Genomic DNA, 22,021 nt, shown 5'->3' on the forward strand with positions numbered 1-22,021 from the left:
CTAGGGAATAGCAAGACTCCATTTCAAAAAAAAAAAAAAAATGTAGGGATTGGCTTTATATCAAAATATCCTCATTACAGACTATCTACACACATATACAAATACATCCTGAATTACAAAAATGGCAAAATAAATTGTGGCACATCCATTCAATGTAAACTTTTAAAATAAGCTTTACAAAGAGCTTGAAATAGCGTGAAAAGATACTTTAAAAGTGGGATACAGGCCAGGCACGGTGGCTCACACCTGTAATCCTAGGTGTGTGGTAGGCTGAGGTAGGCAGATCACTTGAGGTCAGGAGTTTGAGACCAGCCTGGCCAATATGGTGAAATCCCATCTCTACTAAAAACACAAAAATTAATCAGGCTCGGTGGTGGGCACCTGTAGTCCCAGGCACTTGAGAGGCTGAGGCAGGAGAACCTCTTGAACCCGGGAGGCAGAGGTTGCGGTGAGCTGAGATCACGCCACTGCACTCCAGCCTGGGCGACGGAGAATCTGCCTCAATAAAGAAATAAATAAATAAAATTTGACAACCAAACGAGGGCTGGGTGCAGTGGCTTACGCCTGTAATGCCAGCACTTTGGGAGGCTGAGGTGGGTGGATCACGAGGTCAGGAGTTCGAGACCAGCCTGGACAACATGGTGAAACCCTGTCTCTACTAAAAATATAAAAATTAGCTGGGTGTGGTGGTGCATTCCTATAGTCCCAGCTACTTGGGAGGCTAAGGCAGAAGAATCACTTGAACCCAGGAGGCGGAGATTGCAGTGAGCTGAGATCACACCACTGCACTCCAACCTGGTGACAGAGCGAGACTCTGTCTCAAAAATAAAAATAAAAATAGAGACCAAACAGAAAAACTCAAGCCCTGTGTGTAAAGCATGTGTGGATGGTAGTCTCCATTTCATAAATCAGAAAACTGAGGCAGAGAGAGGATAAGGGATAGGCCCAAGGGTCTTGCACACTGGTCTATGGAGAGCTGGATTTGGATCAGTCCGCCTGGCACCAAACTCTGGACACCTATGATGCAGTTTCTGGGCGTCTCAGTGACAGAACTGGTCCCACACGGGGACCCTTTGGGGTTGAGTTTGTTGTCACCAACTTTACACCTGGCTTCCCTGGCCGGGCTTCGTGAGAGGTCTGACTGGGAGGTGGCGGAGCGGCAGCAGCCTGCACCTGGCTTGTAGCATTTGCAACCGTCAATTATATACATCCCTTTTCATCCTCAGCGATGCCATTGCGGCTACACGGAATTGGCTCTGGCATGAGTGTTTACACCATGGAAATTGGCAATGCTACACGCCAGAGGTTTTAAAACAATTATTATTTTTTTAAATTTTTGACATGGAGTCTCACTCTGTCACCCAGGCTGGAGTGCAGTAGCACGATCTTGGCTCACTGCAACCTCTGCCTCCCAGGTTCAAACAATTCTGCTGCCTCAACCACCTAAGTAGCTGGGATCACAGGCATGCACCAACAACCCCAGCTAATTTTTTATATTTTTGGTAGAGACAGGGTTTCACCATGTTGGCCAGGCTGGTCTCGAACTCCCGACTTCAAGTAATCCTCCTGCCTTCAAGTAATCCTCCCACCTTGGCCTCCCAAAGTGCTGGGATTCCAGGCGTGAGCCACTGCACCCTGCCAAAAAAAAAAAAAAAAGATTCTTTTTTTTTTTTTTTTGAAGGTCAGCTTTCCTCCCTGGGCAAAATATTTTGAGGCAGTGGGTTTCCTTGCAAGCAGCCAGGTCTGGCCAAGGGCAGGAAGCTTGGGTGTTAAGACAGTCCTGGCTTCACTGCTTTGCTCTGCTGGTTAGAAGCTGGGTGCCCTTGGGAAAATCGCCAAACCTCTCTGGGGTTTGGCTTCTTGCTTTTTAATATCAGCAAATTATCCTTACTCCATGGGGGAATCTGTGTGAATCAGTGAAGAGAGCATCTATAAAACCACCAAGGAAGACTTTCACCCTGGAGGAGACCCAGACAGGTGAGCCTCTGCCTGCCCCAGCTTCCAGCCCTTTCTCTTCACACCCGCTGAACACCATGCCTGTGACATCAGTATGCTGCTCACTGGGAGTGGCTGCTGAGATTGTCACTGGCTCTTTCTGAATCCTACAGATGCTGTCCCCAGAGCCTGCATTTCAGCATCTGGTTACACTGTACATGGTGGCAAATTTGACAAGTGCCCATCTCGTGACCCTTTGAGCTCCACCTGCCCTTTCCCGTCCCCTGAGGTGCATGAAGCCGTGGGCACACTTAGCAGCCCAAGCTGCCCCCACCTCCCACTTCCTGAGCCCAGCAGCAGCGGCTCAGGCATCGGTGGAGGAAAAGGCTCTGTAGCTTTTGCAAACTGTCACGGAAAAGAGAATTCAGGGTGTGCTGGCTCATGCCTGTAATCTCAGCACTTTGTTTGGCTGAGACGGGTGGATCACCCAAGGCCAGGAGTTTGAGACCAGCCTGGCCCACATGGTGAAATCTCATCTCTACAAAAAATACAAAAATTAGCTAGGCGTCGTGGCGCACGTCCGTAATTTCAGCTGCTCATGAGGCTGAGGCAGGAGAATCACTTGAACGCAGGAGGCAGAGATTGCAGTGAGTCGAGATTGCACCACTGCACTCCAGCCTGGGCGACAGAGCAAGATTCCATCAAAAAAAGGAAAGGAAAGGAGAGGGGAGGGGGAGGGGAGAGGAGGGAAGGGGAGTTAGTTTGGGAAACTGAAAACCAGGGACTGAAAAGTGTTCTGCAAGCCTTCAGTGCTGTCATCCCACCGTGCACCGTGCACAGTCCCGGCCACTACCAAGGTGGCTTTAGATCTCCAGTCTGGGCCCACTTGCAACTTCCATCTCTGCTTCCCACTCCCCACCCTCAAGGGCTATCCTAGGATTCTCCCCAGCGGAGCCTGGTGCTGATGGAACAGAGAAGGCTCAGTGCAGCTCACACCACACCTCCAGCTTCCAATCCAGTGGGAAAGGCAGCTCTGGTCTGTGACACTGACTCAAACCCTTCCCTGACCGGGAGGCCAGGCCAAGCTCTATCTGGGCCTTACAGGGAAGTCCTCCCAGCTGGGCACGCGGCCAGGGAGTGGGAGGTGTGTTTCCCGGAGCCACTAATTCAGCTGCCCTCCCAAATGTGAGTCAGCTGAGCAGGACCCTGCCCCACTCCTGCCCGCCATCACTCATCCTGCCCTGGGAGTGCCCGCTGAGCGCAGGCGCAGATGCCAGCAAGCCCAGAATGTCACACATGCCAGCCTGCTGCCTACGGCTCTGCTGACTCCCTGAGGCATGATAACGGCTCTGCTGGGTCACCAGGAACATCACGGCCCCAGGGATGGAAAGGAAGAGAGTGCTGCTGTCTGAATTTCCAGTGCCCCAGTGAATTTCCAGTGGGCACCCCCACTTTTTTTTTTTGAGACAGAGCTTCGCTCTTGTAGCCCAGGCTGGAGTGCAGTGGCGCAACCTCGGCTCTGCCTCCCGGGTTCAAGCAACTCTCCTGCCTCAGCCTCCCGAGTAGCTGGAATTACAGGTGCCCACCACCACACCAGGTTAATTTTCTATTTTTAGTAGAGAAAGGGTTTCACGATGTTGGCCAGGCTGGTCTCGAACTCCTGACCTCAGGTGATCAACCTGCCTCAGCCTCCCAAAGTGCTGGGATTACAGGCATGAGCCACCATGCCTGGTCTCAGCTAATTTTTGCACGTTTAGTAGAGATGGGATTTCCTCATGTTGACAGGCTAGTCTCGAACTCCTGACCTCAGGTGATCCACCCATCTCAGCCTTACAGGCGTGAGCCACCACGCTCGGCACCCCTCTCTATGTCCCACACCCCATGCACAGCCTAGAATGCCGCCAGGACGGAGACTTGCCCACGGGAGAGAATGGCCTAGGAAAACTTCTTTTCCCCTCCTGCACTACCTTACGAAGCATCCAGAGGACATCCAGGGTCTGGGCTTGGATGAAATGGAATCCTGGGAAAATCTCTTCGAGAATGATGCTGGGAAAGAGAAAAGGCTCATGGGAAGCATGTCCTGAATTGGAGTGAGGGGGCGAAATGTGGTCAAAGCCCTTCAGAACGCCCTTCATATTCTCACCAGACTAGCTACAGTTGGAAATTCCACCATTAGTGATTCATTCCTTTGGCCAACACCCCTGAAAACATGTCATCTTCAGGATCGGGGTTGCTTTCTATTGGAAAGCCAACAGAACTAATGAGGAGAGCAGGCTGGTGTTGCTTGTTTGTTATCCTGCTGCATCTTCATCAGCCGGCAAAGTGCTGCCTTACTGTACCCATTTAGCAGTTGAGAACACTGAGGCTTAGAGAGGCTAGGAAACTGTCTAAAGCTCTCACAATGCTGGAGTTATGCTGGATTCGATTCCAAGTCCAGCAAGACACAGTCCCTCCCTCCAGGAGCTCCCAGGTCTGGGACCGACACAAGTACCTGTGTGATAAAGGATGGGGCTCCAAGCCGGGATGCAGGAGGGCAGGGAGCCTGGCAGGAAGCAGAGGAGATGCCCCTACGTCAGAGGAAGGCCAGAAGTTCCCCAGTGCTGATGCCTGAGCTGGGCTTTGAAGGATGAGTAGGAGTAAGTTGGGTGGACAAGAGAAACAACAGAGTTCCCACCAGCAGGACCAGCACCTCCAAAGATCCAAGGGCGTGAAGGGGCAGGCTGTCCTGGGGAAAAACGCAAGCCCAGATGCCCAGAAGGAGGGGGCGCAGGAAGCGCGGGTGCCAGGCTAAGGGGTCAGCAGTGGCTCTGGAGTCACTAAAGAAGTCCCAAGTCATCCAGATAGGGAAATAAGTCAAAGTATCTTAGAAGAAGAAAGAGGAGAAGCGGAAGAAAGAGGGAAGAAGATGAAGAAGAAGAAAAGAAGAAGTGGAGGAGGAAGAGGAGGAGAAGGAGGAAGAGGAAAGAAGGAAGGAAGGGGAGGGGGAAGGAAGGAAGAGAGGGAGGGAGGGAGAGAGGGAGGGAGGGAGGGAGAGAGGGAGGGAGGGAGAGAGGGAGGGAGGGAGGGAGAGAGGGAGGGAGGGAGAGAGGGAGGGAGGGAGGGAGGGAGGTAGAGAGGGAGAGAGGGAGGGAGGGAGAGAGGGAGGGAGGGAGAGAGGGAGGGAGGGAGAGAGGGAGGGAGGGAGAGAGGGAGGGAGGGAGGGAGGTAGAGAGGGAGAGAGGGAGGGAGGGAGAGAGGGAGGGAGAGAGGGAGGGAGGGAGGGAGGGAGGGAGAGAGGGAGGGAGGGAGGGAGGGAGAGAGGGAGGGAGAGAGGGAGAGAGGGAGGGAGGGAGGGAGGGAGAGAGGAAGGGAGGGAGGGAAGGAGGGAGGGAGAGAGGAAGGGAGGGAGGGAGGGAGGGAGGGAGAGAGGGAGAGAGGGAGGGAGGGAGGGAGAGAGGGAGGGAGAGAGGGAGAGAGGGAGGGAGGGAGGGAGGGAGAGAGGGAGGGAGGGAGGGAAGGAGGGAGGGAGAGAGGAAGGGAGGGAGGGAGGGAGAGAGGGAGGGAGGGAGAGAGGGAGGGAGGGAGGGAGAGAGGGAGGGAGGGAGGAAGAGAGAGAGGGAGAGAGGGAGGGAGAGAGGGAGGGAGGGAGGGAGGGAGGGAGGGAGAGAGGGAGGGAAGGAGGGAGGGAGAGAGGGAGGGAGGGAGAGAGGGAGGGAGGGAGGGAGGGAGGGAGAGAGGGAGGGAGGAGTCCCAAGTCACCGGACCCAGGAAGGTGCTTTGGCCTCCATCAGCATCTTGATGACAGGATTTTTATCTTGGCCTGGCATGTGCCATGCTTTGGGAGGTCTCCTAAACAGCACCCCAGAACCCACAGAACCCCCTCTCCCAGCCCCAGGCCCAGGCAGAGGTCAAGTTTTCAGTGTCTCTGTTCCCATTTGGGGGCGAGTCTCTCCCCAGCCAGCCCTCCCCTGCAAAACTTTCCCGGTTGACCTCCAGCCCTGACCCCAGCTGGTGGGAAATATTTGGTGAGCTCCACAGGGCAGGCTTACCGAAGACAGCTTCCAGGCATTAGGAGTGACTGCGTAGGCACACGTGTGGACACACATGCACCATATACACATACACAAATGGGCAGGAAGACAAAAGCTATTCACACAGCATCTCCCAGCTCAGAAGCCATCTGGTCTGTGGAATGTGTCGAGATGATTTAACACTGGCTTGGATACACAGGATTCCAGGTGCAGGAGCCCTAGACCCCCTGGAATGTGCTAGAGATAGGCATAAGGCATCCTGTCTGTGCCCACCCCACTCTGGTTGGGAGTCACAGAATGAGGACCTCCTGACTTGACACAGATTTGTTGTTGTTTGCTTTTGAGACGGAGTCTCACTGCTCTGTCACCCAGGCTGGAGCGCAGGGGCACAATCTTGGCTCACTGCAACCTCCGCCTCCTGGGTTCAAGTGATTCTCCTGCCTCAGCCTCCTGACTAGCTGGGATTACAGGGGCATGCCACCATGCCCAACTAATTTTTGTATTTTTAGTAGACACGGGGTTTCACCATGTTGGCCAGGCTGGTCTCGAACTCCTGACCTCGTGATCCACCCGCCTCGGCCTCCCAAAGTGCTGGAATTACAGATGTGAGTCACCTTGCCCGGCGGAGACAAATTCTTTATCCAGAGAATCTGAGATTCCAATTCAGGTCTCGGAGCTGGGCCTGCTACTCACCTCCCCAGTAAACATCCAGCCAGCATTGGACAGAGAGGCTGGCCCCACCCTGACAGGGACTAAATAACAGACCCTTGGAAGCCTTGTTGTTGGGCTACTGGGCACTTTGGAGGTTGAGGGGACCCGGAACAGTCTCCCCAGATCCGTGTGCCTTCCCTCTGGAGTGCACTTGAGTCACCTCTAACAGCCACTGCTTGGCACCAAGAGAGAATCCAAATGTTGGCATCACCAACCTTAAGTATGGAGCAGGGAGCAAGTGCCCCATATTTGCCCATATTATGAATGACTGGCTCTTGGAAGGTCTCTGGATTTGGGGAGATGGGAAGAAATGGCCAAGTAACAGCATCCTCATCCCCAACTATACTGAGAACCCACTACAGTGGAACAGAACGTCAGGGGCTGCATGGGTGTGTGCCTCAGTTTCCCTCTACTGCCCCCAAACTGCCTACTCCAGGAGCTTCCCAAAAGGGAGGAGGAGATGAGGAGATAGGCATGCAACTCTCCACACGGAGATTTTCAGCTACTCTGGCCGCGATCCCATTTACAGCATACCAGACAGGAAGGGCAAAGAGGTTCCATAGTGAGTGCCAAATTGATTGGTACTGGCTGCCCAGAACACTGTGCTGGGAAGAATTCTGACATCACCCATGTGCTGCACTTGATTGGTGATGTCTGCCATGGTCACAGCCATTCCCCATCCCTCATCTACAAGCTGGACTGTCCCCTTTCCCTGAACCGGAGACAATTCCCCAGTCTGGACTTTGGCAGCAGAGAGGGAGGCTCTGGCCACTAGGTATACACAACCCACAGGACTCCTTGCCAGATTCCTCAGGACCTTAAGAAACAGATTGGCTCGCCATTCCCCAATTTTCCAGGCCATGCCTGCTTCCTTTCCTAAAGATGTTAATGTTGCTTGTATTAGGAAACACTCATCTAAAATAGAAACACATTACAGGGTTAATTTCTTCTCTGTAAGAATGGCTAAATGCTTTCTTTCTCGCTGGGGACTCAAGGGACGATCTGGCTGTCACCAAAAGTCACCTGAGACCCATCAAGAACTCTACCCAATGAAGGGAAGACAGGCCTTGGTGCTGTGCTCTGGGTTAACATTTGCAGAAACGCTTCCTGTGGTACTCCGTTCCTAAAGCCCAAACGACCTCTGGAGTCTGGGTCACCTCATTTGGACACCTTGGTCTGCAGGGTGCTGGGCAGATAGAGGTACCTCCAGATGGCATAGTAGTGGGTACCAGCACCAAATGCCACAAAGAGATGCCAGATGGCGTGGGCAAAAGGGATCCTCCCGTCACTCTTGAAGAAGACCATGCCCAGGCAGTAGAAGACCCCTCCGGTCATCAGTTCCCAGATTCCCTCGGTGTTGGGCTGTCGGCAAGGACAAGGGTGGGGCACAGGTCAAAAGAGCAGCCAGTGTGGCTGGAAGCATCAGCTGGTCCCCATTCCCCAAAACCAAAAGACGCACAGATGGCAAACCAGCCCAGACACCTAGGTGGGAAGCCTTAACACTGATACACCAGCAATTCTCCTCAGACTAGTTCTCGGAGGACAGACATTTTCATTTCTACTAAAATCTCACCAGTTGTTTTTTTCTTGAGACAGGGTCTCGGTCTGTCGCCCCAGATGAAGTACAGTGGCACAGATATAGCTCACTGCAGCCTCCAACTCCTGAAGTGATCCTCCTGCCTTAGCCTCCCCAGTAGCTGGGACTGCAGACATCCCATGACGCCACCATGCCTGGCTAATTTTATTTTATTTTTGGAGATGGCGGGGGGCGGGCAGGGGGCTCACTATGTTGCCCAGGCTGGTCTCAAACTCCGAGCCTTAAGTGATTCTCCCACCTCGGCTTCTCAAAGTGCTGGCATTACAGGTGCAAGCCACCACACTCAGCCTCAAATAACATTTTTTATAACTTATCTTTTCTTTTCTTTCTTTCTTTTTTTTTTTTTTTTTTTTTTGAGACAGAGTTGCTCTGTCACCCAAGCTGGAGTGCAGTGGTGAGATCTCAGCTCACTGCAACCTCCACCTCCCAGGTTCAAGCAATTCTCCTGCCTCAGCCTCCCAAGTAGCTGGGACTCACCACGCCCAGCTAATTTTTGTATTTTTAGTAGAGCTGGTTTTGCCATGTTGGCCAGGTTGGTTTCAAACTCCTAATTTCAGGCGATCCACCCACCTTGGCCTTTCAAAGTGCTAGATTACAGGCGTGAGCCACTGCCCCTACCCTATAGCTTATCTTTGGTAAACTTATAACACATCTGGGTATATACCCAAAGAATTGAAAGCGGGGTCTTGACAGATGTTTGCAAACCCGTGTTCAGAGCAGCGTAAACACAACAGTAAAAGGTGGAAGGAAGCCAGGTGACCACCAAGGAATGAATGAACAAAATGAGCTCAATCCATACAATGGAATAGTATTCAGCCCGAAAAAGGAAAGAAATGCTAATGCATGCTACAACATAGGTGAACCTTGGCAACACTGGGCTGAATGAAATCAGTCACAAAAGGACAAATACTGTATGATTCCACTTATATGAGGTTCCTGGAGTTGTCAGATTCATAGAGGAAGAAAGCAGAACGGTGGTTGCCAGGAGCTGAGACAAGGGGGAAGAAAAGCTATTGTTACAGTGGCTCACACCTATAATCCCAGCACTTTGGGAGACTGAGGCAGGCGGATCACCTGAGGTCAGCAGTTCAAGACCAGCCTAGCCGACACGGTGAAACCTCGTCTCTACTAAAAATACAAAAATCAGCTGGGCACGGTGGCGTGCTCCTGTAATCCCAGCTACTTGGGAGGCTGAGGCAGGAGAATTGCTTGAACCGGGACCCAGGAGGTGGAGGTTGCAGTGAGCCGAGATCACGTCACTGCACTCCAGCCTGGGTGACAGAGTAAGACTCCATCTTTAAAAAAAAAAAAAATGAGGACAGAGTTATAGTTTGCAGAGATGCAAAAAGTTCTGGAGATGGATGGTGGTGATGGTTTCACGACAGTGAATGTGCCACTGAACTGAAGATTTTACCTCAAATGTTTAAAGTAACAGCATGGCAAAAAAATAAAGTAGAGAAAACCAAAATTATTTTCTTCAAGGCAAAAAATATTTAGAGAAAAAAACATGGTAAGAAAAAGTAGTAGTTCTAGTCCCCAGATGTGAGTACTATTAATATGAGTCGTTCTTAGTAAAAGAAACTCCCCGCCGGGGGCGGTGGCTCACTCCTGTAATCCCAGCGCTTGGGGAGGCCAAGGTGGGCTTGAGCCCAGGAGATCAAGACCAGCCTGGGCAACATGGTGAGATCCCATCTCTAAAAAAAAGAGAGAGAGAGAGAGAGAGAGAGAAACAGTTGTAGAATAGGAGGGAATTGAGCAAGAAGAACCTGCCACGCCCTCACAGGGCCAAGAGTTCGAGACTATCCTTGGCAACACAGGGAGACCCTGCCTCCACAAAAAAAAAAAAAATTTTTTTTTGAGGCAGAGTTTCGCTTTTGTTGCCCCTGCTGGAATGCAGTGACACAATCTCAGCTCATGGCAACCTCTGCCTCCTGGGTTCAAGCGATTCTCCTGCCTCAGCCTCCAGAGTCGCTGAGACTACAGGTGTGCACTACATCTGGCTATTTTTTTTTTTTTTTGGCAGAGAAGGGTCTTGCTATGTTGCCCAGGCTGCTCTCAAACTCCTAGACTCAAACTATCCTCCCGCCTCAGCCTCCCAAAGGACTGGATTACAGGCATGAGCCACTGCAGTAGCCTCTTTAGACAAGTCATGCCAGGCCTGTTTCCCCATCTGCCAAAGGAGAGAGTTTGTGACAATCTCAACAGTTACATCCATCTCGGACACTCTTGGTCCCTTGCAAGGACCCATCCACGCAGGGCAGCCAACACTTACCATGGAGAGGATGACCAGGGCTGGGAAGAAGCCCATCACAACGTAGCAGAGAAGCTCCACAAGCTTGTACCTGGCAGAAAGACAAGCCGTGCCGGCCTTAGGACATGCCTCCCCATGAGGAAACCACACAGAGTTCCCTGTTCTTGGGGAAGAGGGAACACTCTGGCCAGAACAGTGAGAAGAAAGGATGCTTTCTCTGTCTAGCACGCCTTGGCTCAGATTTCACCCAGCTACATCCAACAGGTGCTGGCAGTTGTGTGACCTTGGGGCACTTTCCCTCCCTGAGACTCAGTTTCCACTTCTGTAAAATGCATGCAGGAGCCAGAGCATGGATGGCAAACATTGAGCACAGCACACACGTGGGGACTCCCGATGCTCAGCCTGTGGCAGACATCACTATTCGATCCCAGCATCTCTTCCCACAGGGCCGGAGCAGCCACTTCCAATTGAGCTGGGCTGCTGCAGCAACTGAAGCCTCTCTGCTGTCCCTGGACTAAATGACTTCCAGAGGCTCTGGGCTCTGAGACTGCAGAAGCCTGTTATTCTCTTTGGCTTCTATTATCCTGTTTCTTTCTCACTGAATTATTTCCATCGCCATCACTCGGCAGTATGGGGATACAGAGAGTGTGACTCTTTCGGGAACTCTCTCCACGATCTGCTAATAGTTTAAGAAGGACAGGTGGCACGTGACACCTCCCTCCCCAGCCCCCACCCATTCAATGGGGCCAGAAACCTATGATTTTTTTTTTTTTTTTTTTTTTTAAGACAAGAGTCTCACTCTATGGTCCAGGCTGGAGTGCAGTGGTGAGATCTTGGCTCACTGCAACCTCCACCTCCCAGGTTCAAACCATTCTCCTGCCTCAGCCTCTTGAGTAACTGGGACCCACCACCTACCACCATGCCTGGCTCATTTTTGTATTTTTAATAGAGACAGGTTTTCACCATGTTGGCCAGGCTGGTCTCAAACTCCTGAATTCAAGTGATCTGCCCTCCTTGGCCTCCCAAACTGCTGGGATTACAGGTGTGGGCCACCATGCCTGGCCATCTATGATGTCTTTTTGACAACTTCAGGTTGACCCTAGGGGCTGCAAGACTTGGTGGCCATCCCTGAGCCTGAATGGCATGCCAGCCAGAGCTAGGCTCTCATGATTATGGTATCATCCTGGGCTCTCAGGTGCCCAGGAGCACTGGGGAGGCCCAAGCATCTCTTACAAAAAAAAAAGAATCCCGCCTCCTTGAAGCCCACCTCCCTGAAGCCCCCAGGCCTAGCTTACCGCTCGTGGAAGAAAAAGACATAGATGGTGCCCACAGAAGCCATAATCCAGACCAGCCAGCGCATGTGGGAGGCCCAGGGGCCCAGCTCCCGGAGGTTCAGCCTGGGAGAGAGAGCCAACGCCATGGCCTGAGGCGGGGCCCACCAAGATCCCAGGGAAGCCCTGCCACCTGTGGCTTCACGGCTGGGACGGGGGCACTCACAGGAAGACGGGTGAACAGGCAGAAAGGGCGCTAGACAAACTGAAACAGCAAGCAATGGTTAGAGGAAAATTAGCAAAACTGATATCTAGGAGAAAAGGTAAGGGGCGCCCCACACTGGTGGGGTTATGAACAAGGAAAGCCTGTTTGGAGGGCAACTGTGCATTCTTGGTGACTGCAGTTCCGGCAATGCTGTTTTCTTTTATTATGTCATTTTACTATTTATTTATTTATTTTGAGGAAGAGTCTCACTCTGTCACCCAGGCTGGAGTGCAGTGGCGCAATCTCAGCTCACTGCAACCTCTGCCTCCCAGATTCAAGCAATTCTCCTGCCTCAGCCTCCCGAGTAGCTGGGATTACAGGCGCCCACTACCATGCCTGGCTAATTTTTGTATTTTCAGTCGAAACAGCGTTTCACCATGTTGGCCAGGCTGGTCTCGAACTCCTGACTTCAGGCGATCCGCCTCCCACCACCTCAGGAAGCTGCCTTGGCCTCCCAAAGTGCTGGGATTATAGGTGTGAGCCACTGGGCCTGCCCTGAAATGAATTTCTGAAATGAGAATGTCTTATGTAAACTTCTGCCAAAAAAAAGTGACCTGCTCAGAGTCTGTCACTATAAAGAAGTTAAAGAACACCGAAAAGTTTAAAGGTAAAAAATAATAACCCATCTCATTACCCAAAATAACCATCAGCGAACATCATTCTACACACCCTTCCAAGCAGACCTAAAAATAGACCACTGGGTAGAAGGATAGGATGGGATGAAGGGAAAGGAGAGGGGTGAGAATGAACTTATCATTTTTAGTGAAAAGTATTACATTTAATTTAAACTTGACTTTAAAAGAAGAAAATGGGCCGGGCGCGGTGGCTCAAGCCTGTAATCCCAGCACTTTGGGAGGCCAAGGCGGGTGGATCACAAGGTCGAGAGATTGAGACCAACCTGGTCAACATGGTGAAACCCCGTCTCTACTAAAAATACAAAAAATTAGCTGGGCATGGTGGCGCGTGCCTATAATCCCAGCTACTCAGGAGGCTGAGGCAGAAGAATTGCCTGAACCCAGGAGGCGGAGGTTGCGGTGAGCCAAGATCGCGCCATTGCACTCCAGCCTGGGTAACAAGAGCGAAACTCTGTCTCAAAAAAAAAAAAAAAAAAAAAAAAAAAAAAGAAGAAAATGGACGCCTAAAAATTTTCCTGAACGTCAAACAAATGTTTCTTCACTGTAAAATTCACTTTGACTCTGAAGATAAATTATGTAAAGCACAAGAAAATTGGGTTTTCGGCTGGGCACAGTGGCTCATGTCAGTAATTCCAGCACTTTGGGAGGGCAAAGCAGGTCGATCACCTAAGGTCAGGAGTTCCAGACCAGCCTGGCCAACACGGCAAGACCCCATCTCCGCTAAAAACACAAAAATTAGCTGGGTGTGGTGGCATGCACCTGTAATCCCAGCTACTTGGGAGGCTGATGCAGGAGAATTGGTTGAACCTGGGAGCCAGAGGCTGCAGTGAGCCAGATTTGCTCCATTGCACTCCAGCCTGGGCGACAAGAACAAAACACTCAGGTGAAAGAAAAGTAAGTTGAATTTTTAAAATTACATATTTCTGGTTTTTTATTAGTTCGTTTTTTTAGAGACAGGTTCTCACTTTATCCCCCAGGCCGGAGTGCAGTGGCACAATCATAGCTCACTGCAGCCTCGACTTCCTGGGCTCAAGCAGTCCGCCTGCCTCAGTCTCCTGAGTAGCTGGAACTACCGGCACGTGCCATCACAACTAGTTTCTTTAAAAAACTCCTCATGGGTACTGTATTCTTGGCTTTCTTTTTTTTTTAGATGGTGTCTTGCTCTTGTTGCCTGCACTGGAGTGCAATGGCTTGATCTTGGCTCACTGAAATCTCTGCCTCCCAGATTCAAGCAATTCTCCTGTCTTAGCCACCAGAGTAGCTGGGATTACAGGTGCCTACCACCATGCCTGGCTAACTTCTGGTATTTTTAGTAGAGACGGGGTTTCGCCATGTTGGCCAGGCCCATCTTGAACTCCTGACCTCAGGTGATCTGCCCGCCTCGGCTTCCCAAAGTGCTGGAATTACAGGCATGAGCCACCACGCCCAGCCTCTTGGACTTCTTTCATGTGTGACATGGATGTTTCCTCTGAAGTCTATCTTTGGGAAATTATTAGAAGCGTCTCCACTGTGTGTCAGCATTAAATGGTGCTATGGCCACATTCAGAAGCCAGCTTGGTTTTTTTCACTTTGCAAATAATTTATTTTTTCAGTCTTGAAGCCTGAAGAATTGGTCTCTTTCATTTTTATCAGCTTCTCTCTGATTGCTTTAATATTGGCTTTCTGAAAATGGCTGTATTCTCCCTGATTATATAAAACCTTCAGTATTTGGTTTTCAATAGTGTTTTTTTTTTTCTTTTTTTTTTTTTTTTTCTCCCCACAAGGAGAGGAAGCTGGGGCTTTTGTTTGTCGCAATGCCCTCAGATACCAGCACAGGGCCTGGCACAGGGCAGTGCCCAATCAATCACAGCCAGGGCTGAAGAAGAGAAATTCAGGCCAGGCGTGGTGGTTCACGCCTGTAATCCTAGAACTGTGGGAGGCTGAGGCAGGCGGATCACCTGAGGTCAGGAGTTTGAGACCAGCCTGGCCAACTTGGCGAAACCCTGTCTCTACTAAAAATACAAAAATTAGCCAGGTGTGGTGGTGCACGCCTATAATCCCAGCTACTCAGGAGGCTGAGGCAGGAGAATAGCTTGAACCTGGGAGGCAGAGGTAGCAGTGAGCCAAGATTGAGCCACTGCACTCCAGCCTCAGGGAGAGAACAAGACTCCATCTCAAAAACGAAAACAAAACAAAAAATAAAAATAAAATAAACACATATTTATAAAATGTGACCATCACAGGCCGGGCACGGTGGCTCAAGCCTGTAATCCCAGCACTTTGGGAGGCCGAGGCAGGTGGATCACGAGGTCAAGAGATCGAGACCATCCTGGTCAACATGGTGAAACCCCGTCTCTACTAACAACACAAAAAATTAGCTGGGCATGGTGGCGCGTGCCTGTAATCCCAGCTACTCAGGAGGCTGAGGCAGGAGAATTGCCTGAACCCAGGAGGCGGAGGTTGCGGTGAGCCGAGATCGTGCCATTGCACTCCAGCCTGGGTAACAAGAGCGAAACTCCGTCTCAAAAAAAAAAAAAAAAAAAAAAAATGTGACCATCACAATGGCTCATGCCTGTACTCCAACACTTTGGGAGGCTGAAGCAGAGGCAGGAGGATGGCTTGAGGCCAGCAGTTCAAGACCAGCCTGGGCTACATAGTGAGACCCTGCAAAAATAAAAATAGTGGCCAAGCATGGTGGCTTGCACCTGCAGTCCCAGCTACTTGGGAGGCTGAAGTGGGAGAATGACTTGAGCCCAGGAGTTGGAGGCTGCAGTGAGCTATGATCACAACACGGCACTCCAGCACAGGCAACGAGTGAGACCCTGTCTCTAAAAAACAATGAAAAACTTAAAAGCCATATTAAATAAAATATATATTAATAAATATAAGTATATATGTATGCATATTCATGTGTACATATTTATATGTATATATAGACACATGTATATACATATCCATATGCATATGTCTATTGCAAATATGCATATGTGTATATATAGAGACAAATATTACATGTAAATATTTGCTTTTCTGGATGGGCACAGTGGCTCACACCTGCAATCCAAACACTTTGGGAGGCCAAGGCAGGTAGATCATTTGAGGTCAGCAGTTTGAGACCAGCCTGGCCAACATGGCAAAACCCCATCTCTACTAAAAATACAAAAATTAGCCAGGCATAGTGATGGACGCCTGTAATCCCAGCTACTCAGGAGGCTGAGGCAGGAGAATCACTTGAACCCGGGAGGCGGAGGTTGCAGTCAGCTGAGATTGTGCCACTGCACTCCAGCCTGGGTGACAGAGTGAGATTCTGTCTCAGAATTCTAAAAAAAAAAAAAGTATATTTTTCTTTTCTCTGCATAAAATAACTCAAGAAAGACACACAAGAAAGTGGGTAAAGAAAGTGAGTATAAGTAGCTGCTTCCAGGAAGGAGAAAAGGGTGTCAGGAAGCTTTTCCTCTAACTCCTCTGTGTCAAGTCAACATATTACCCAGCCAAATAGAAAAATAAACTCAAACAATGAAAAGGACGGACTCAGTGTTTGCTGGGCGGCGGGACGGTACTCACCAGGGTGCGTAGGAGGCCGCTATGAAGAAATAGATGACCATCCGGTCGAACATGTGCAGACAGTGCTCCACCATCCTAGGGCAGCAGAGAAGCCGGCGGTCACGGCCCTTGTGCAGCAGGGAAGGGCCAGCACCCCTAGAGCCGTGCCCTGGGCTGATCACGCTTGCCTACAGGTTAGCAGGGCTGGGCTCCTCTATCCAGCCAGGACCCCTTGGGCCTCAGAATCCCCATCTGTAAGTGACCAGGGCAGCGGTCTCCCAAGCCAGGCTCCTTATCACCCTAGAGGCTGCATGAAGACACCTTGCCTCGAGAGTCCCACTGAAGGCCTTGCACCCCTGAAGGTAAGGATCGTATACCCTCCTGCCCACTTTTTTTTTTTGAGACTAGGTCTCACTCTGTATCCCAGGCTGGAGTGCAGTGGCACGATCTCGACTCACTGCAACATCCACCTCCTGGGTTCAAGCAATTCTCCTGCCTCAGCCTTATAAGTAGCTGGTACTACAGGTGCCCACCACCACACCTGGGTAATTTTTGTATTTTTGGTATTTACTATGTTGGCCAGGCTGGTCTTGAACTCCTGACCTCGTGATCCACCCATCTTGGCCTCCCAAAGTGCAGGGATTACAGGCGTGAGCCACCACGCCCCGCCATCCTCCCCTACTTTAATCTGAGCCATTGTGATTTCTGCTTTATATATGGGGTTTTTCCAGAGATTTCAAATGGAGAAATAATTCTGTGGAGAAAGTGTAAAAACAGCAAGATGCAATGGCTCCCACCTGTAATTCCAGTGCTTTGGGAGGCTGAGGCAGGAGATTGCTTGAGCTCAGGGGTTGGAGACCAGCCTGGGCAACACAGTGAGACCTCATCTCTACTAAAAGTTAAAAAGATCAGCCAGGATAATGGTGTGCACCTGTAGGCCCAGCTACTCAGGAGGCTGAGGCAGGAGGATCTCTTGAGCCTTCGAGGTTGAGGCTGCAGTAAGGCTTGTTTGTGCCACTGCACTGCAGTCTAGGAAACAGAGCTAGACCCTGTCTCAAAAAAAAAAGATCAAAAACTACTAAATTATATCTTCCTCAAAAGTGTCTAGGAGCTGACATTCTGTGTTAGAAGGACTTAGTAGCTGGAATCCAGGCTCTGGAGCCAGAAGGCCTGGGTTTGAATTCCAGCTCTACGCTTCAGGAGTGTACAACCTTGAACAAGTTACCTATTCGCTCTAGGTGTCAGCTTCCTCCTCTGTAAATACAGAGGATGCCAGCAAGCCAACATAGGGCTGTGGGGAGGATTAAATTAGCTAATAGCACAGTACACAGTAAGTGCTCAATAAACACCAGCCATTTTTATGATGACCTCACTTTGTATAATGAGCAGTAACCCTCAATACATGGGACTGGTGTGGTGCCAGCCTCCGCAATGGTGCACAATAAGCCACACTCCTGATATTCACACTCTGGGACCCTCCTCTCCCAAAAAAAAAAGTAGGATTAACTCAGGGAACCAGTAGGACATTGCAGAAATGATGGTGTGTAGTTTCTGAAGCCAGAGTATAAAAGACATTAGAGCTTCCACCTTGTTTAATTAAGTCGCTAAGTTTGATGCAAACAAGCTCCCACGTGGCTGTGAAGACAGCCACACCACAACCCAGCACTAACTAGCTCACCAGCCATGTGAGTGGGCTTAGACCCGCCAGTGCCGGTCAAGCCATTAGATGACAGCTGACAGCAGCCCCAGACAACCTCTGACTACAGGAGACACCATGAACTGGAGCTACACAGCTAAAGCTCTCAAATTCCTAACGCTCCGAGGCTTTGAGAGAGAATAAGTGTTCCTCGTTATTTAAGCCATGATGCTCTGGGATACTTTGTTACACAGCAATCACTGACCAACACAACCGTGGTTCTGTCTAGCAAAGTGCAGCCCTGAACAAATTTGACCAATGATTGTATGCATGGCTCAACTGCATATCTTCATAGAAATGAAAGGGGGCAGCATATAGCTTTATGGGGGGCCTGGATTCCCGGAGTCAGCGTGCGTTGGATTTGGCTGCTATGCACCTTCAGCAATAAGGTTTCTTTTCTTTCTCTCCTTCCTTCCTTCCCTCCCTCCCTCCCTCCCTTCTTCCTTCCTTCCTTCCTTCTTGACAGAGTCTCGCTCTGTTGCCCAGGCTGGAGTGCACTGGCACCATCTTGGCTCACTGCAACCTCTGCCTACCAGGTTCAAGCAATACTCGTGCCTCATCCTCCCAAGTAGCTGGGATTACAGGTGTGCACCACTGTGCCTGGCTAATTTTTTTATTTTTAGTAGAGACAAGATTTCACCATGTTGACCAGGCTGGTTTCAAATTCCTGACCTCTAGTGATTCTCCCACCTCGGCCGCCCAAAATGTTGGGATTACAGGCATGAGCCACCTCTCCCAGCTTCACTGTATTTTTTTTTTTTTCATATATATATCAAAACTAGATGGGTGCAGTGGCTCATACTTGTAGTCCCAGCACTTTGGGAGGCCAAGGAGGTAGATTGCTTGAGCCCAGGAGTTCGAGACCAGCCTGGGCAACATGATAAAACCCCATCTCTACAAGAAATAAATAAAATTAGCTAGATGCGGTGGTGCATGCCTGTAGTCCCAGCTACTCCGGAGGCTGACATAGAAGGATCACTTGAGCCCTGGAGGTGGAAGCTGCAGTGAACCAAAATGATGCTACCACACTCCAGCCTGGGAGGCAGAGTGAGACCTCATCTCAAAAAAAAAAAAAAAAAAAAAAAATCAAAACCGTAAAACTCAGGGATTCTAATCCCTACATTGCAGAGTTATTGAAAAGATTAGAAAATGGCGCCTGTAGCATGCCTGGAACGAGGCCTGGAGGAGAGCCGGCCTCAGCCAGCAAGCCTTTTCTCTTGGTCCTCTCAGAAGCAGGCAAACCAAGCCAGGCAGAAAGGCTCATCCCTGTAACCCCAGCACTTTGGGAGGCTGAGGCGGGTGGATTGCTTGAGTCCATGAGCTGGAGACCAGCCTGGGCAACATGGTGAAACCCCATAATCCATCTCTCAACAAATACAGAAATTAGCCAGGCGTGATGGCACACACCTGTGGTCTCAGCTCCTCAGGAGGCTGAGGCAGAAGGATCGTTTGAGCCCTGGAGGTGGAGGCTACAGTAAGTCAAGACTGTACCACCACTGCACTACAGCCTGGGCAACAGATTGAAATTCTGTCACAAAAAAAAAAAAAAAAAAGTTGGCGGAGTGTGGTGGCTCATGCCTGTAATCCCAGCACTTTGGGAGGCCAAGGTGGACAGGCCACCTAAGGTCAGGAGTTCGAGACCAGCCTAGCCAACATGGTGAAACCCTGTCTCTACCAAAAACAAACATAAAAATTAGCCAGGCATGGTGGCGGGTGCCTGTAATCCCAGCTACTTGGGAGGCTGAGGCAGGAGAATTGCTTGAACCCAGGAGGCAGAGGTTGCAGTGAACTGAGATCAGGCCACCGCACTCCAGCCTGGGCCACAGAGTGAGACTCCATCTCAAAGAAAAAAAAAAGAAGTGAGCAAACCAGGCTCCTGTAGGCGAGGTGGTCTGCCCAAAAGAGACCCAACTGCAGCCTAAATAAGGCAAGGCTTGTGCCTTCTGCAAAGCCATCCCGTGGGTCGCCCACCCCAGCCCTTCCCAGCTCAGCGGGGAATGTCCCCAGGCAGACTGGGTGTCCTGGTTCACCCCCGGGGCCGTCGCGGGCCCCCCCCGCCCCAGGTCCCCACCCAGCCTGGGTCCTCTGTGCGGGAGGCACCTGAGGTGGCTCTTCTTCCAGGAGATGGTGTGGAACACGGTGGACACCACGAAGAGCCCGCAGAGGCCGAAGCCGTAGATCCAGGCGGAGATGGTCTCCCAGTCGTCGTCCGACAAGAAGTAGAGGTTGGAGCTGCCCAGGATGCTGGGGATGATCCAGAACTGGAGGGGCGGGGACAGTGGGGACAGGTGCAGCAGCTGGCCAGCTCAGAGCACGGCTTCCGCCCCTGCCCCGGCTGAGCTGCCCCACGTCATGCACTTGGCTGATACATGGTCAGTGCCACTTAAGAGCAGAATCATTGTATCTTACTTTAATGGATTAAAGTGTAAATTTCTTTCCTTCCCTCCCCCCTCCTTCCTTCCCTCCCCCCTCCTTCCTTCCTTCCTCCCTCCCTCCCTCCCTTCCTCCTTCTCTCCCTCCCTCCCTCCCTCCCTTCCTCCCTCCCTTCCTCCTTCCCTCCCTCCCTTCCTTCCTTCCTCCTTCCCTCCCTCCCTTCCTTCCTTCCTCCCTCCCTCCCTCCCTCCCTCCCTTCCTCCTTCCCTCCCTCCCTTCCTTCCTTCCTCCCTCCCTTCCTCCCTCCCTCCCTTCCTTCCTCCCTCCCTTCCTCCCTCCCTCCCTCCCTTCCTCCCTCCCTCCCTTCCTCCTTCCCTCCCTCCCTTCCTTCCTCCCTCCCTGCCTTCCTTCTTACTTACCGTTCATTCCCTTTTCCCCTTTCCCCTCTTCTTTCCTTTCCTTTCTTTTCATTCTCTTTTCCTCTTTCTTTCCCTCCCTCCTCCCTCTCTCCTTCCTTCCTCCCTCCCTCCCTCCCTGCCTTCCTGCCTTGTCTCCTCACCCAGGCTGGAGTGCAGAGGTTCAGTCACGGCTCACTGCAGCCTCAATTTTCTGGGCTCAAGTGATCCTCCCACCTTGGCCTCCCAGGTAGCTGGGATTACAGGTTCACACCACCACAACTGGCCAGTTTTAACATTTTTTTATAGAGACGAGGTCTGGCTATATTGCCCAGGCTGGTCTTGAACTCCTGGCTTCAGGCAATCCTCTCACCTTGGCCTTCAAAAGACTGGGATAACAGGCGTGATCCACCATGCCCAGCTTCAGGTGTCAATTTCAACAGCCATGTGGGCCAGTGGCTGCCAACCTGGACAGTGCGGGTCTAGATCTTTGATTCGATTCTCAAAGGGGGTTCATGTATGAAACAGTCAAAGACGACGTCCCAGGGAGTAGCTGCCCCCACCACGCTCCAGCCCTTCCCTGGGCCACCACACAGAGAAGTCTGAGGTGTCACATGTGACACATCATCATCACTGATGTCCTGATCTCGCCTGCTTGGACTGCCCTGAAGGCAGAGGCCAGCCCTGAGCAGCTCAGGCACCCAGGTACAATTCAGCTTGCAAAAGGATTTAAATAGTGGATGGTCCGCCAGGATTCACTGTAGAGAATGGAATCCCCAAATCCGCTGCCTTTATAGGGCCATGGCCTGGCCCTGCCCAGTCCTCCTACTCTGCTTCTCCCTACTCTCCCTGCCCCAGGTCACCACGCCTTGGCCTTCCTGGCCTTCGTCCAGTGTCCCAACATTTTCCTGCCTCAGGGCCTCTGCACGTGCTGTTCCCTTGTCCTCCACATGCTGTTCCCTTAACTCTCTGGGAGGCCAGCTCCCGGTCATCCTTCAGGAGCTGGTTAATATCACTCTGGCAAGAGCACCCACTCTGTCCTTTGTCTGACAGAGGTCTCTTCTATTGTCTGTTCTTGTCGCACCTGGTGTCCTCTCTCCCTGGCAGCCCCACATCTTCTATGATAGACTTACTTGATCATTACTTCCCATACACAACCTGAGCTGCACAGGGTGGGCACCTAGACAAATATATACTGAAGACAGGCTGGTAGGCAGGAAGAAAGGAAGGAAGGAAGAAATGCTGGAAGAGCCTAAAGAGGGAAGAAGTGGGCAAGTGGGGTCGGGCATGACGGCTCATGCCTGTAATCCCAGCACTTTGGGAGGCCAAGGTGAGAGGATCACTTGAGGTCGGGAGTTCA

The 22,021-nt window shown here is 51.2% G+C and overlaps 1 protein-coding gene across 1 annotated transcript in view; it reads right to left on the reverse strand.

Annotated features, from left to right (window-relative positions):
* Positions 1–3,789: 3,789 nt before the first annotated feature.
* MMD2 (monocyte to macrophage differentiation associated 2) overlaps positions 3,790–22,021 on the reverse strand; it is a 46,689-nt gene continuing 28,457 nt past the window's right edge. The window contains exons 3-9 of the mRNA XM_039460365.2: positions 19,994–20,154; positions 16,219–16,293; positions 11,800–11,901; positions 10,526–10,595; positions 7,861–8,018; positions 4,427–4,552; positions 3,790–3,981 (exon numbers count right to left, since the gene is read on the reverse strand). Of these exons, the coding sequence (XP_039316299.2) occupies positions 3,801–3,981; positions 4,427–4,552; positions 7,861–8,018; positions 10,526–10,595; positions 11,800–11,901; positions 16,219–16,293; positions 19,994–20,154 (873 nt within the window). The 3' untranslated portion in view covers positions 3,790–3,800. The remainder of the gene's footprint in view (positions 3,982–4,426; positions 4,553–7,860; positions 8,019–10,525; positions 10,596–11,799; positions 11,902–16,218; positions 16,294–19,993; positions 20,155–22,021) is intronic.

Source organism: Saimiri boliviensis, chromosome 20, assembly GCF_048565385.1.
Source record: "Saimiri boliviensis isolate mSaiBol1 chromosome 20, mSaiBol1.pri, whole genome shotgun sequence".
Lineage (NCBI taxonomy): Eukaryota > Metazoa > Chordata > Mammalia > Primates > Cebidae > Saimiri > Saimiri boliviensis.